The sequence below is a fragment of the Aotus nancymaae genome, unplaced genomic scaffold (genome assembly GCF_030222135.1).
Source record: "Aotus nancymaae isolate 86718 unplaced genomic scaffold, 86718_ANA_hifiasm-v0.15.2.pri h1tg000092l, whole genome shotgun sequence".
Taxonomy (NCBI): domain Eukaryota; kingdom Metazoa; phylum Chordata; class Mammalia; order Primates; family Aotidae; genus Aotus; species Aotus nancymaae.
This window is the reverse complement of record NW_026988507.1, coordinates 9,883,533-9,899,228: the sequence shown is the minus strand read 5'-3', so window position 1 is coordinate 9,899,228 and position 15,696 is coordinate 9,883,533. Positions and strand designations below refer to the sequence as shown.

Sequence of the window (15,696 nt, the reverse complement as noted above, 5' to 3'; positions counted from 1 at the left end):
CCAATTTTAAGAGATAAAATGAGTTCAGTTTCCATATAAATTAATCATTAATGTCAAAGGCACACTGATGCAAGACCAGAATGTGGGTCTGTGTCAGATTAACAAGGTTTTCTTGAAGCATCAACTGACTCCTAAATAAAGGTTATAAAAGGCTTATGAAAGTTATATCTCAGCTGAGCACGGTGGCTCATGCCTGTAATCCCAGCACTTTGGGAGGCTGAGGCAGGTAGATCACGTGAGGTCAAGAGTTTGAGAACAGCCTGGCCAACAGGGTGAAATCCGTTTCTACTAAAAATACAAAATTAACCGGGTGTGGTGGCACATGCCTGTAATCCCAGCTACCCGGGAGGCTGAGGCAGGAGAATTGCTTGAACCCAGGAGGCAGAGGTTGCAGTGAGCCAAGATTATGACAATTGCACTCCAGCGTGGGCAAAGTAGCACGACTCTGTCTCAAAAAAAAAAAAAAAAAAGAAAAGAGAAAGAAGAAAGTTCTATCTCATGATCAAGATTAAAATTTTATAGATTGTTTATAAAATTTTGAAAACAACTTTAATTGGCTTCATGCAGTTTTTATTAGCAGTTATTGTTTGGAAAATTGTCTCCTCTCTAAAAGAATGAAAGTTTTTGCTTCTTTTTTTGAAATTTTTGAGTTACCACTTTTGTCAAATTAATGACTTATTTTATAATGACCTGTGATATCAAGTGTTTTAAACCTTTGATATTCGACAAACTATCCAAACTCAAATTATAAATTATGTCTTTTTCTGATCTAATTAATCCTTTAAAATATTAGGTCCCCTAAGTCTAATAATGACATAATTTGGCTCATTTGGTATAACAATAGTACAGGAAACATTGTCAAATATGAATGGTGTTTGATTTTTTTGAGACAGAGTCTCTCTGTGCTGTAAAAGCTGTAGTGCAGTGGCACAATCTTGACTCACTGCAGCCTCCACCTCCTTGGGTTCAAGTGATTCTCCTGCCTCAGCCTCCTGAGTAGCTGGAGGTGTGCACCACCATGCCTGGCTAATTTTTTTAGTTTTAGTAGAGACAGAGTTTCTCCATGTTGGCCAGGATGTATTGACCTCCTGATCTCATGATCTGCCTGCCTCGGCCTCCCAAAGTGTTGGATTACGGGCGTGAGCCACCACACCCAGCTGATGTTTAATTTTTTTAGGCTGTATTTGTATAAATGTGTTATTGGTATGCATCCCGAAATCATGGGAAACTCCTATAATTCTGATATGACTTAGTGTACATTATCAGTAATAATTATAATTGTTATGTTAAATTGTTGTGTGACACAGAGGTTAACGAATCTTCTTGTCAATTGTGTCTTTAGCTATGGCCCTAAAACCTTTTGTCATCCATGAACAATTGTCTTATTTTGGTCCTCCTTAAAATGTGGCTGTATAATTAGCATAGAATTCTAAATAGTGTTCTTAATTACAAATTTCTGTTAACTTTGGAGATTGTGACATTAGAATAGAGGAAAAAACTTTCACAGCTCTCATGGAGAGCTGAAATGTTCATTAATATCAAGCAGAACAGGAGTAAACTGCTTGAACTGAACTAATAGAAGACTATAGTAGTCTTTTTAATTTAAATGTTGCTAATCCTTTGTTTTGTTTTTCAGAGTCAAGAAAACTTTTCTTTTAAGCTCTTTACAGCTGTTAACAATTAAGTAAAGTATACTTCTATAAACAAAATTTGAAGCATATTTGTTTCTCTCTACCTGATTTTTCCAGAATTTAGAAACTATTTGTGAGTGTTCTTAACTTACAATAACACAGTTATTTGTATAAGTGCAATAAAAATCTGTTTTCATTTGTAACAGGACACAATTGAAGAAACTGGTTGTTTTATCAAGGCTTTAACTGGAATGGTATGATATCCTTTTAGGAATCAAACTTGACTAATGGAGCCAATAAAAGCCCCTTGGAAGAATTAGCCTCATACCATTGTCTACACTATCACTGAACAGGGTTCCTCACCACTGGTAGATAAGGCATGTCACCTTCTAACAGGCCCAGGATCCCTGGTTTATCTTGGAACCTCAAAAGGAAAGGATCACCCAACTCACAGGTATTTAATGGCACAAATCCGTGGCTGGGGTCAGCTTTAAAACAGAATTAGACAGTTTTTAGAACAGAATTGGACAGAATTTAGAACAGTTTGGACAGAATTCTAAGTTTTCTTAGCTATAAGTCTTCAAAATAATGTTTTCAATTTTTTTTCTTTTCTCCCCCATTTCTCCTTATTTGGAATTACTAAAAACCAAGATGTGCTTTCATAAAGCCCTACAGACTGAACCTAAACAACTTCAACTTCAGAAGTAAATAACAGCAACCTATTTCATACATAAGCCACTTTCGTACCTGCCTGTCAATGTATGGACTTCAGAGTAATGTCACCTATGTTTGTCTCTCACCTCTCTGTGACCTGGAAGCTCTTTCCCTGCTTGACGTTGTTCCACTTTTACTTCAAGTTATTCTGCCTTTTGGTCCAAATCAATGTTCATTTTACATATGTTGAATACGTCTCATTTTCCCTAAAATGTATAAAACCAAGCTATGCTATGACTACCTTGGGCACATGTCATCAGGACCTGACCGTCTTAGTCCATTTTTGCTGCTGTAACAAAATTTCTTAAACTGTGTAATTTATTGACAAAAGAAATTTATTTCTCATAGTTCTAGAGGCTGGGAAGCCCAAGATCAATGTACCTTATTGCTGTGTTTTCAAGTGGTAGAAGGTGGAAGGGCAAGAAGCGCCTTGGTTAACTTAAGCCCTTTTATAAGCCTACTAATCCCATTTATGAGGACAGATCCCTCATGACTTCATCACCTCTTAAAGTCCCCATCTATTAATACTGTCACATTGGGTCTTAGGTCCAATGTATGAATGTTGAGGAGACACATACATTCAAACCATAGCATAGGCCCTGACTTTCTACTAACTGACTCATGAACCCTGTGGGCTTGCTTCAGCCCACACCACCCCTCTGTAATAGCTCTTGGCAAGAAAACCATTTTGTCCCTGCCACTGATACTGAGACTTGGTGACACATTAGCTCCATGAGCTTATTTGTCCTTATAAATGTCCTTTTCTGTCCATTCGTTAAATGTTGGTATTTGCTATGGTCTGAATGTTGGTGCCCCCTAAATTCATATGTTGGAACTTGCTACCCACTGTGATACACTGCTAATGAGTGGAGATTTGGGAAAGTGATTCATGAGGGTAGAGCCATCATGAATAGTATTAGTGCCATTATAAATGAGGTTGAAAGGAATGCACTAGTTTCTTATACTCCTTCTGCCATGTAAGGACACAGCATTTGTCCCTTCTACCATGTGAAGACACAATGTTCACCACTTTTGCCTTGTGTGGATGCAGCAAGGAGGCATCATCTAGAGGAACAGGTCTTGACCAGACAACAGATCTGCTGGTGCCTTACTACTGGACTTCCAAGCTTCCAGAACTGTGAGCAGTGAATTCTGTTGTTTATAAATTACCTATTCTAATATATTTTGTTATAGCGACCCAAACAGGTAACACAATATTTCTTAGAGTTCTGTCCCAGGTGTTCTTGTCCTACTCTACAGCTTTCTCTGAGAGATTTAATTTTTTCCTAGAAATAATTTATTATTTCAAAATTGGAGGCAAACCTACTGGAAGCTAAATTTTTTTTTCTCTTAACTCCTGACCTGCAGGTTTAGCTGCATACCACTTGGATATGTCACTGACATGTAATATCCAGGATTCTAAAATTGAACTAGGTACTCCTATCCCTTCCCCTCTTCCACTGAGCCTTGTTCCATCTCTGGTGGTTCTTGGCTTGGTGAATAGCACCACTGTCACTTAATTTGTAAGCATTCATATTCCTTCCTTTGCACTCTCACATAAAATCAGAAAACCAATTCAATCCATTCTGTGACTGAAATTTTTCTCAATCTATCAACTATTTTCCAATTCTATTGCCATAGCCCCATCTGGCTGCCATCATCTCTCTCCTGGAAGCCTTCAATAGCCTCCTAACGTACCTTCTTTTCCTCCAATCTTATCATTTTAGTCTCTTTTCCCACCCTAAAAGAATAAACACTGACATAGTGATCACTTAAAAGTAGATATATTCGCACATCACTATCTTAAGCAAAACTTTGCAGTGGCCACCTTGTTTAGGTAAAGTCCAAAGCTCCTAACATGACTTAGAAGACCCTTCATGATGTGGCCTCGGGTCACTTTCTCAGCTGTATCTCCCCTCTCCCTTTTCATGCTGTCATCCGGCTACCAGATCTGCCTTCCAGACTGAAAGGTTTATTCTGACAGCTACTGGCACTGCTGTTGGTAGTCAGCCCTCAGCTGTCATCCCTTTTCAGAACTGCATATATCAAATGGCTGATATACGTGAAGTTTCTGTAGAGAGCTGGTCCTGTCGTTTCAACTCAGGATAGCACTGAAGGGCCAACTCAGCTTCAGAGCTACTGGCTGGGGTTTGGCTGAGGCCTCTGTTAAGACTATCACAGCCCAACTTGTCTCTCCTCTCAATCTTACTTTGTTCCTTTCTCTTCCATACTACCTACTAAAGATGAACCTTCTGCTTACTAATTTCTCTCTCTGAGAATCTGCTTCCAGGGGAAAACAACTTATAACAACTCTAGGGTTTACATTCCTGGCTCCAGCTATACTGAATATTATTGAGTTTCTAGAATAAAGTCTTTCTCTCTTTTACCTTCAGGCTTGCGCCAGGAACACAAGCTAGAAGAAAGCCTTCCCTCATTTATATCCTGTTTTAAAAATGTCCCCTTTTGAATGTATTCTCATAGTAACCTCATTTTAACTTATTCTCATTCCCTCATTGCAACACCTGTATTAGTCAGCACTATAACATCCCTAGATCATAAACTCTGTGTTAACTTTCGTATCCCTAGTGCCTGGCAAATAACAGATTCTCAATAAACAATTGCAGAATTCATTTATCCATTAATTTTGGTAATAGGGTAGCTTCACCCAAGTGTCCCAAATCCAGTAGTGAAGACATGCTCCCTAACAGCGCAGTCTCCTTTCTTCCACTTTTTTACCAACATTTATGTTAATAGGGACTTTTCCTAGATGGAAATTACTCGTTTGCTTGTTTGTTGTTTTTCTGTGTTTTTGTGGTCAATCCCTTTCAGATAATACACTTGTTCTTTAGATATGTTAATATATTTAATTTGTTAGATATAGTGTTGCCTGCCTGGGTACAGTTGTCTTTCTTCAAAGTGATTTTAATGTATTAGTTTGCATCTGATCTGCTTTTGTTGATTTTATCCTTCAATTTTCCCCCCAGATCTTGTGTGGGTGAGGAGTTTCTCTCTATAGTTCCCATATTCTGGCTGCCAATTACAACATACCCCGGTGGTGGAGGGGACTGTGTCAACATTCTTATTGGTTTAATGTTCCTTTTCTGGTATACAGTAGAACAAGTATGTTTCCATTTGTTTATAACAATTAAATTGTTTTTTAGCAGGGTTGTTTCTTATACTTGGAGAGAAATGATAATTTTATGAAAAAGGATCAACGGTAATGTAGAGATAATAAAAAGAGGCAAGAAGTGGATTCAGAAATTACAGTGGGAAAAAAGCCACTTCATTAATTAAAAAAAAAAACTGAAGATTAACTTTACCTGTAAAACAGTCATCCATTCCCATTCACAGTCCAGTGAGCATGCTACAGTTGGATTTCAGAGCTCACCACTGTGCAGAATTGTTCTCAGTAAGGTCGTCACCGTTACGCAATCTCAAGGGCACTTTTCAGTTCTTCCTGCTTTTGACCTTAGTGGTAAACACTTCCCCTTTTAAGTACCTGCCTCCGCTCTCTCCTTTTTCCTCCTCTCAGCCCGTCCCTGTACCTCCTGAGTCTCCTCTTACCCTTTCACTTCTTACATTCCCGAACCCCTCTCTCTTTCTTCCTTTCTAAGCATGGTGAGTCCAAAACTCAGGTCTTTCTAGGCAGTCTTAGGAAACTTTCCCTTTCTCCCCTTATAGCAATTACTTTTATATACTATAATGTAACAGTGTTGTATTGTTTCTTAATTGAGTATTTGTCTCATTAGATTGTCAGCTGCTTCAGGGTAGAGATTGGGTTTTTGGCATTCCCAAGACACAGAGAAGAGTCCACAAACAATAGGTACACAACAGTTGTGGACTTAATAAGTAAATACCCTGGAAGATACTTGTTTCTACATATAAATGTACTTCTTTCTATATAAATTCTTGTCAGAATTTGCCTTCTTATTAATTTCAGAAAGTACTCTATACAAAGTAAACAATCACATTTAATATGCTCTAGAAAGATGTGTGCTTCTAATAGGTTTAATTAAAATAATCCATATGATAGCAAAAAAAAAATCTGGATTTTTCAGAAATTCTAGTACCGGTGGTGAAGGATATAATCCAACTATAGTTTTTTCATTTGGAAAATAAGCATATTTGTGTCTTTATTTTATAATTACCTTTGGTAAAGTCATACAACTATGTTCTAAAGATACGTTAAAGTTATTGACTTGAAAAAAACGATGTTTCTGCAAAAAGAAATTTCAAGTTACTTTTTCCTATAAAGATGTGTGATAAAAAGATTCATCATTTTATTCTCGTTCTTAGTATAATAGAGATTAAATACCATGCAGAGACTAAAAAGCATGACTAATATTTTAATTTAATTTAATCCAATAAATATTTCTTTATGTATAACATAGCTAGCAACATAGAGGCAATGATCTTTTTTGGGTAAAATAGACAGTAGCTGGGTTTCAGCACCATTCTAGTTCTTTCTGATACACTTACTGTACACATGCACTTTTAAAACTTTTAAACTAGAATATAATATTGCCACATAATTTTGGAAGACTGCTTTTCTGAGGAAGACAAGCATGAAGACTGTGGACACTCTGCTGTTCTAATCTCAGAGTAACTCATATGTGACTTTAATGAGAGATTATTTCAACTGATATGAGAATATCATACCACAGCACAGTTGTAATTTTTATCTCTAGTTCAGAAACGAGAAAAAAAAGTTTTTTTCAGTATATATAAGGCACAGATATAAAGGGTAAGTGCAGTTTCAGTGATTTACTAGCTTATCTCTGGTTTAATGAAACTCACCTAAGAACAATAAAGTAATAGAAAAAGTTTGGACTGGGAAACTGGCATCACACAGTATGGTTCTGCCTCTTAGTGATGCCTTTGGGAAGATCATTTTAGTCTTCTGGCCTTCCATTTCCCTTCATTCAGTTATTCATCTAAGTAACAACTATTCCACTAATGGCTTCTCTGTGCCAGAAGCTGTTTGAGTTGGTACAGGAAAAAATCCAGGATGTCTTCATGGAATTTTCAGTTATCAGTGAAGTACAGTTGACCCTTGAACAATACGAGATTGAACTGTGTAGCTCCACGCATAAGCCTTAGATGTCTTCACTAGTGTGCTTCCTCATCCTTCTTTACCTTTTCCACCTCTGTCACCCCTGAGAGAGCAAGACCAAGTCCTGCTCCTCCTCCTCCTTCTCTGCCAACTCCATGTGAAGATGATGACGATGCAGACCTTATGATGTTCCCCTTTCACTTAATAAACAGCAAATGTGTTTTTTTTATTCCTTGTAATTTTCTTAATAGCATTTTTTTCTCTAGCTCATTTTATTGTAAGAATACAGTATATAACACATATATAAAACTACTTTAATTGACTGGTTTATGTGATCATCTAGCACAAACTATTGTTATGTGTGTGTTTTATCTACTTTCAGTAGTTTTATTAGGCATACACTTTTTTTGGGTGTTTTTGGAAAACCTGAATCAAAATTCTGGAATTTTATAATATTGTTTTCCCATATATCGTGAACAATTTATCATTTCCTCATAAGAAACTCCTGCCCAAATTTCAAAGACTTCTTTAATAATTTGGCCAATGAAAAGGGTTAATTTGTTGATGTATTACTTTGAGCACCAGTGAAGTTAAACATATGTTTAATTATTTTTATTATTAAATTAGTTAGAAACAGAATATGAGTAATAATATAATAAATACCCATGTACCTAATGACAATCTTAAAGAGAAAGAAAGTTACAGATATACTTGTAGTCTATAAAATATCCTTCCCAGGTAAATTTCTTCTTTCTTCTCCCCAGAGATAACCACTAGCTAGGATTTGGTAAATATTATTCCCAAGCATAATTTTTATACATACATATATATCCCTAAAGTATATAAAATCTTGCATATTTTTTAGCATTGGAGTACTGATATCATGCTATATGTATCCTCTGCAACTTTTTAAAAGCCCAGTATTACAATTTTTGCTATTTAGCCACATTGATATGGAGCCCTAGTTCGATAATTTTCACAGATTTATAAAAGCCCATTATATGAATATTTGCACTTTATGTGTTGATAGATATTCATATGGTCTACATTTTTATTATGAGCAAAAAATGATACACTGAAGATTCTTATGTAAATGTCCTTATGTACATTCGAGAATTTCTCTAAGAAATAGCCCTAGAGTGAAAATGTCAGGTCATAGAATAGACATATCAGCTTTCCTAGATTTTGCCATTTGCTCTCCAAGGTGCTTGCTCTGATTTATACTTTTACCAGTTTATTAAGTTTATTGGCCTTTACTCTTCTACACATTGCCATATCTATATATAATTTTTTTAGACAAATTCTCACCCTGTTACCTAGGTTGGAGTACAGTGATGCAATATTGGCTCACTGCAACCTCTGCCTCCTGTGTCAAGCAGTTCTTCTGCTTTAGCCTCCCAAGTAGCTGGCATTCCAGGCATGCACCATCACAACTGGCTAATTTTTGTATTTTTAATAGAGACAGGGTTTCACCATGTTGTGATCAGGCTGGTCTCGAACTCCTGGCCTCAAGTGATCTGCCCATCTTGGCCTCCTAAAGTGCTGGGATTATAGGCATGAGCCACTGTACCCAGCTATATTTTTGAAACTTATATAAAAACTAGGCTACTTATCTTTTTCTTTATAATTTGTGATAGTTTTTAAAATATATTCTTATTAACTTTTATTTGTTATATGCTTTGCAAAAACCTTCCAATCTGTGGTCATCTTTTAACTTTGTTGATTGAGTCTTTTGTACACTTAGTCTTAAATTTCAATGTCTCTGACATTGTGAACTATGATTTTATTTTTTTTTAATTTAGAGACAGGGCCTTGCTCTGTCCATCCAGCTGGAGTGCAGTGGCACAATCATAGCCTACTGTAACCTGCAACTCCTGGGATCAAGTGATCCCCTTGCCTCAGCTTCCTGAGAAGTTAGGCACACACTACCATACCTAGTTAATTTTTAAATTTTTTATAGAGACATATAGAGACAGGGTCTCTCTGTGTTGCCCAGGATGGTCTTAACTCCTGGCCTCAAGTAAGTCTCCCACCTCAGCCTCCCAAAGTGCTAGGATTATAGTTGTGAGCCACCATGCCTTGTCTGAACTGTAATTTGTGTCTTGGTTTTTCCCTCTTCATGTCAGATAATTTTCTATTTTTTTCAAATCTTTTGTTTTCTATTTTTTTGAGATGGAGTCTCACTTCTTCACCCAGGCTGAAGTGCAATGGTGCAATCTTGTCGCACTGCAACCTCTGCCTCCCTGGTTCAAGCAATTCTCCTGCCTCAGCCTCCCCAGTAGCTGAGATTATAGGCATGTGCCACCATGCCTGGCTAATTTTTGTATTTTTAGTAGAGATGGGGTTTCACCATGTTGGCCAGGCTGGGTAGAACTTCTGATCTCAAGTGATCAGCCTGTCTCGGCCTCCCAAAGTGCTGGGATTACAGGTGTGAGCCACCGTGCCTGGCCAATTTTCATTTTTTAATACAAAAATGTTCAATCTACGTGGAATTTATTTTTTAATATGGTGTGAGGTAGGCATATCATTTGATGCTTTTTCCACAAGCAGTGGGCTCATATTCATTTATCAAATTGCCCTTTTTTTTCCACTGGTACACAATGTAACATCTCTCATATATCATTTCCATATATGTAAAGATGTGTTTCTCGGTTTTCTATACTCTTTGGTCATTTTGTATAGCTGTGTCAATAACATGCCAATTAATTTCTATAGTTTCATAAAAATACAATGCTTCCTATATTGTACAAATTGTGTCCTCCATAACAACACCAGAATGAAGAAATGGGTAGAGACTGAAATCCTAATCCTGCTTGATATACCCAGACACAAAGCTGTATCTACTTTGAAGCAGTGGCACCATTTTCTAATTCATAGAAAGACTGCCTGCTGGGTAAACTCTGTGCTTTCAGGGCTCCCCTCTTTCATCCTAGGGGTACATTTTCCTTCTTGGGAAATTGATAGAGAAAGGCTATACATACTCTGAATCAATGTCAATTGGATGTCAATTGACATTCCAAGATGGAAATTCTCCCACCTTGTCCTTCTTCAAAAGTGTCTAGTTTATATTAGGTCTTTTGATCTTGCTGAAATTTATGTAAATCTTGCTGAGAATTTCACTCATCTTGCATTGTTTTTTATTACTTTGTGGAGAATTGACATGTTTTTGATATTTAATTTTCCCATTAATTAATATGTACTATCCATTTATTAATGCCTTTTTAATGCCTATTAACATAGTTCAATAATTTATTCAAAAAGGTTTTATAAATATTTGTTAGATTTATTTTCATGGTTTCTCTCTCATTGTCATACACACACACACAATTACACTTTATACTTGTGTGTCGCTCATGTTTATGAACACAACTTTTTATAATTATGACATTTAAAAAATAGTTATTGGTTATTCAGAGTGCATTTCCTGTTGAAAACCTTAGTTTATTTTTTTTTCCTGGTCTATCTGTGGCATAATACCCTCCTCCCAGTGATTTGTAAGAACTTTTGAAAGCTGAAGGCAAATTGTGTTTCATCATATGTATTACAGCTTTTTTCTTCCAGTTTGCCATTTGACTTTTAGTTTCATTAATGGGTATATTTTTCATTGACTGCAGGAAATTTAAATTTGATGGAGTCAAATATACCAATCTTATGTGATTTCTTTCTTGTTTTTATGTTTTCTTATTCAAGATTAAATAACTATTATATATTTTTTAAATTATTTTTAATTTTTTAATCTATCTGGAGTTTGTTGTGATGTTTGCTGTAATTAGTATTGTAAGCTTTATTTTTTTTCTTTTCAGGAAGGTAGCCAAATGTTCTAGCACCATTTTATTCTCCACTGAACACTGCATCAATCATAAATTTGTGCCTGTAATCTTCATTTTCAGTTTTGTTAACTACCTGAAGAGTTGATCAATATTGGAATTTTTGCAATCAATTAAACATTTTTGAAAGCTAAGAGAATGCTTTGCCTTAACACTGCAGTAGTTCATGGGAGAATGCTCCCAACAGAGAATTCATATTTTCATATTGCCTACTCACAGTCTGGCTAATATAGAGTAGATGATAAATAGGCAATAGATGGATGAATGAATTGTGGAAATTAGGGGACATCTTTTAATTTAGATTTATTTTTCTTTTTGAAGGGAGGTAGGTTTTAATTTCTTGCAAGGTTGTAATTCAGTAGAATAGGAAGGGAGAAACTAATGCAGAGGAACAGAAGGAATGCATGAGATGGAGAATTCCTAGAAATATTTGAGACACTGATTAACTCATCAGAAATTGAAACAAGGTCAGAAACAACTTAGAAAAGAATACCCTGTAGGTATGATAAATAGTGTAAGATTGGGAGTTTTTTGTTAAATTATGGCAAATTTTATACAGACAGAATAGCAGAACAGACCTCATGAACCCATCTCATTATCTTCAACAATTGCCAGTTCAAAAGTTGTTATTATTATCTCTGCCTCCACACATTTCATCTTTTCCTCCACCGCTGGATGACTTTGAAACAAATCCTAACCATTCTATCATTTCAACTGCTAAAGTTGAAGACTCTACAAGACATAGACCCAATTCCAGGTTGAGTAGGAATTTGCTTTCTTACTAATCTAAATGAATTAACAAAGTCTAGAGCGTTCTTATTAAAGTGCTAGAGTATGAAGAACCTCCTACCTGGTGTTTTGAGATTTGCCTGGGTTGAAATCCTGGCTCTCAACTTCCCACCTGTGTGACTCCAGCAAATCTTCACTTATCAACTCCAAATCTCAATTTCCTCATTAGTGAAAGAAGGATACATAGTAGCAGTTTTATCCATTTCAGAATTGTCATCAGGATTGAAGTAACATATGTGAAAACAAATCTAAAATTGTGAAGTACTAACTTTCAGCCCAATCCTCTTCTTTGTAGATGAACTTGAGGACAGACACATTACCTGAGGGATAGATCATCTTTGCCTAGCCTTGTCTGCAATGTTCTTGCTAGGTTTCTCCTCCTAGAAAACGTATTACTTAGGTACTTAACAGAACAAACAAACATCAAAAAACAAAAACAAAAAAAACTTGGGGGTGATAGACACTGATACTCATAAGTAATTCTGAATACCAAGAGAAAAGTACTTAGGTTTGCTTCTCTCACCTTTTCACCTTTCGTTTTATGTACCCTGTTCTTCGTCTTAGTTCTAATAGCTCTGAGAGCTGATTACTTTTCGGGTGTCCCAACCATCAGGATCCTGCTTAGTGCAACTCAAATTTCCAAAAGTTAATTTAGTGGCCTTGTGGTGACCAGAGCTTCAGATAACTCACAGAGAAACAATGTTTATTTCCTCTCCCACGGACAGTCACCACAATCATAAAAAAGACAGTAGCGGGCAAGTTTTGATAGCTAACCTCTCTCTCCATCCTTTGGGGGATATTACTTGATTCCCTATAGGGGGATCTCTAAAGAGAATGTTTTCCTAAAAGGGGCCATCTGGGCGGTGTCCTGTTTTCCCAACGCCCTGATTTCTATTCTTAGATCTGGAGATAGGCGGCTTTCATTTTTTCTGCTCCCAGTTCCCAGACCTTCCGTGGGGCCTCAGGAACCCCGGCTGGCGGGTAGCGGAGGGTGGCCGGCCGGGCTGCGCACTGCGCGCCTCCGCTGCGGGGCTCGGGGCCTGGGGCCTTTCCTGCGCGACTCCCGGCCGGCCGCGCCCGCCGCTGGGGTGGAATCTGGTCCCAGGAGGCGGCGCCAGCCCGGGGTCCGCTTTAGGCGAGCGTGGGGGCCACGGGCACGGTCATCCCGGCCAGGCCCGGCTCCAGCAGCTGCTCGGCCGCCGTCACGGTTCTGGGAGGCCCGTCGCCTCCGCCGAGCCTCGGGCAGGCCCCTGAGCTGGTTTTTGGGGCCTGGGTGGGGGAGGAGGAAGCCGAGCAGGAGGGCTCCGGAGAGGGAGGGCAGCGCGGGGCGGGGAGCCGCCGCCTTCCTCATAAACAGGCGGGCGTGGGTGCCGATGGGGCCCGCGGGAAGCGCTGGCTGCGGGCGGTGAGGTGAGCTGCGCTCGCCCCCGGGAAGCTGTGGCCGGCGCCACTGCCGCTTCCCAGAGTAGCGGACGTTCGTGCTGGGAGGGCTGCGGGCTGGAAGCAGGGGCCACCATGGCTAGTGGCAGCAGTCAGGGGTGCGAGGAGGACGAGGAAACTCTGAAGAAGTTAATAGTCAGGCTGAACAACGTCCAGGAAGGAAAACAGATAGAAACGCTGGTCCAAATCCTGGAGGATCTGCTGGTGTTCACGTACTCCGAGCACGGTAATCACTTGCAAGGAAACTGTGCATTTATTTTTGCAAACTTTCTCCCCCTCTCACTTTTGCAAACTTTGTCCTCCTTCCCTTGACGCTGCTCAAACCTGGATTCTTAAGGAGCCTCAAACTCCCCTATCCTTTCCTTAGGGCTGAGAGGAGCTGAGAATTCCAAAGAGGGCTTGCGTTCACTTTTTTGACTTTTCTCCCTTTTTCAGACTTAAAGGAAAGGGGGTGCTGTGGATTGTGACTTCGCTTCTTTTCCCCACCCCCTTGTTTTCCAGCCTCCAAGTTATTTCAAGGCAAAAATATCCACGTGCCTCTGTTGATCGTCTTGGACTCGTATATGAGAGTCGCGAGTGTGCAGCAGGTAAAGGCATTGTTTTCACTTCAACTCATTCCCCCTTCTGTTTGGGAGGAGACGTTTTACTGGCAGTGTTATATACCCGGGAGTTCTTGGTTATTCCCGAAATTTGGCCTGAGGAACCTCTGACTGTGATTTTAAGATGAGAGAATTGTTAAATCATTAGACAGTGTAAGCTGGTAAAGGGCCCCAGTACGTGTTCCCTGAGTGTCTTTCAGAAGTAACTTTATTAAACCCACAATATGGATAGTGGAGAAGGGGGATAAAAATGGGTTCGGGTTTAGTCCCGTTATTGGCAAGATGAATTCATTAGTATTTAGACCTGACTATTCCAAGAATCTTCCCAATGTAGGGCGTGTCCTAGATGAAAGGATTATGAACAGTTTGGAAAAGGGGAATAACTAATGGCGATAAAATGCAACTTAGTCACTGGCAAACTCTTGTAGAGCTCAGCACTTTTTTGTAAAACTCGAAGACAGATTTCTAGCCTTCAGTTATAGTATACCTTGTAGTCTCTAAAGAAAGTGATGTCTTATAAGTTCCTCATAGTTTACAACTGTTGTCATATAAAATGCATGTAAAAGTGAAACTTTCACAATATGTACTATTGGAAACTCAGAAATTTGCTAAATACCTTGGATATATTTTTTAAAGGGGGCCTTAGAATGGTAATTAAGAATGATTTCCAGTCAAAACAAAATTGTAGGCCAAGGTGATAACTTCCTTTGGAGCACTTTGAGATTTGGGGAACTGAAATCAGTTTTGTTATCTACATGTTAACTCATGCAGAGAAAGAGAATTGAACTTTGAATGCCACGGAGGTGGAGTCAGAAAGCCAATGTTTCTTAATACTTGAGAGGCTTGACAGATGTAAGACATGTCAATCTTTAAATTGGTGTGTGTCTATCTTTATCTTCATGGTTATCCCTGTAGCTAGCTGTATCTAGTCTGGGTGAACCATCTAGCTTCTTTGATACGAGGACATTTATATCTGGAAGAAATATTTTAATTTGTTTTCAACTGTGAAATATTTTCCATCTGACTGTTACAGATTTTCCTGCTGATATCAAAACCAAACCAATAAAAGATGGAGGCATAATAAAGATGCTGTTCTTTTAAGACTCAAAGTCAGAATTTTGCCTGTGGAATATGAGTCACTCTTTGGGCACTGGCCTATTGTGCTTCCTGCCCTGCACTCACATCATCCCTTCTTACTTGCCTCTGCTTTGGTGTTCAGAAGTGCCTGATTCCGGCCACCTTCATTCCCTAGACTCTGTACTTGATAGAGTCACTCCTGCTTGGTAACACTCAGGACAGTCAGAACCTGGGTAGGCTTTGGTCTGCAGGGTTCAGATAAAGGCAGTGCTAGACTTGAGAACCCAAGAGTGCCTGGAACATACTCACCACTTAATTCTTAATTTTGGAAATACTTGTCTGGAGTAGTTACGAGTGTCACTCAATATTTCTGCCAAGAGGGTACCAGAGGCAAAGTATGCTGGAAAACAAGGAAGAGTGTTTTTAAAAGTAATTAATTAATTCATTTTTTGATATATCATAGTTATATATATTTTGGGGTTACATATGATATTTTGATACATGTATACAATGTGTAATGTTCAAATCAGGGTAACTGGAATATCCATCACCTGGAACATTTTTCT

The 15,696-nt window shown here is 38.4% G+C and overlaps 1 protein-coding gene across 1 annotated transcript in view; it reads left to right on the top strand.

Moving 5' to 3' along the window:
* Positions 1-13,441: 13,441 nt before the first annotated feature.
* Positions 13,442-15,696, top strand: part of LRRK2 (leucine rich repeat kinase 2) — a 147,521-nt gene continuing 145,266 nt past the window's right edge. Inside the window, exons 1-2 of the mRNA XM_021673776.2 lie at positions 13,442-13,680; positions 13,956-14,041. Coding sequence (XP_021529451.2) covers positions 13,530-13,680; positions 13,956-14,041 — 237 coding nt within the window. The 5' untranslated portion in view covers positions 13,442-13,529. The remainder of the gene's footprint in view (positions 13,681-13,955; positions 14,042-15,696) is intronic.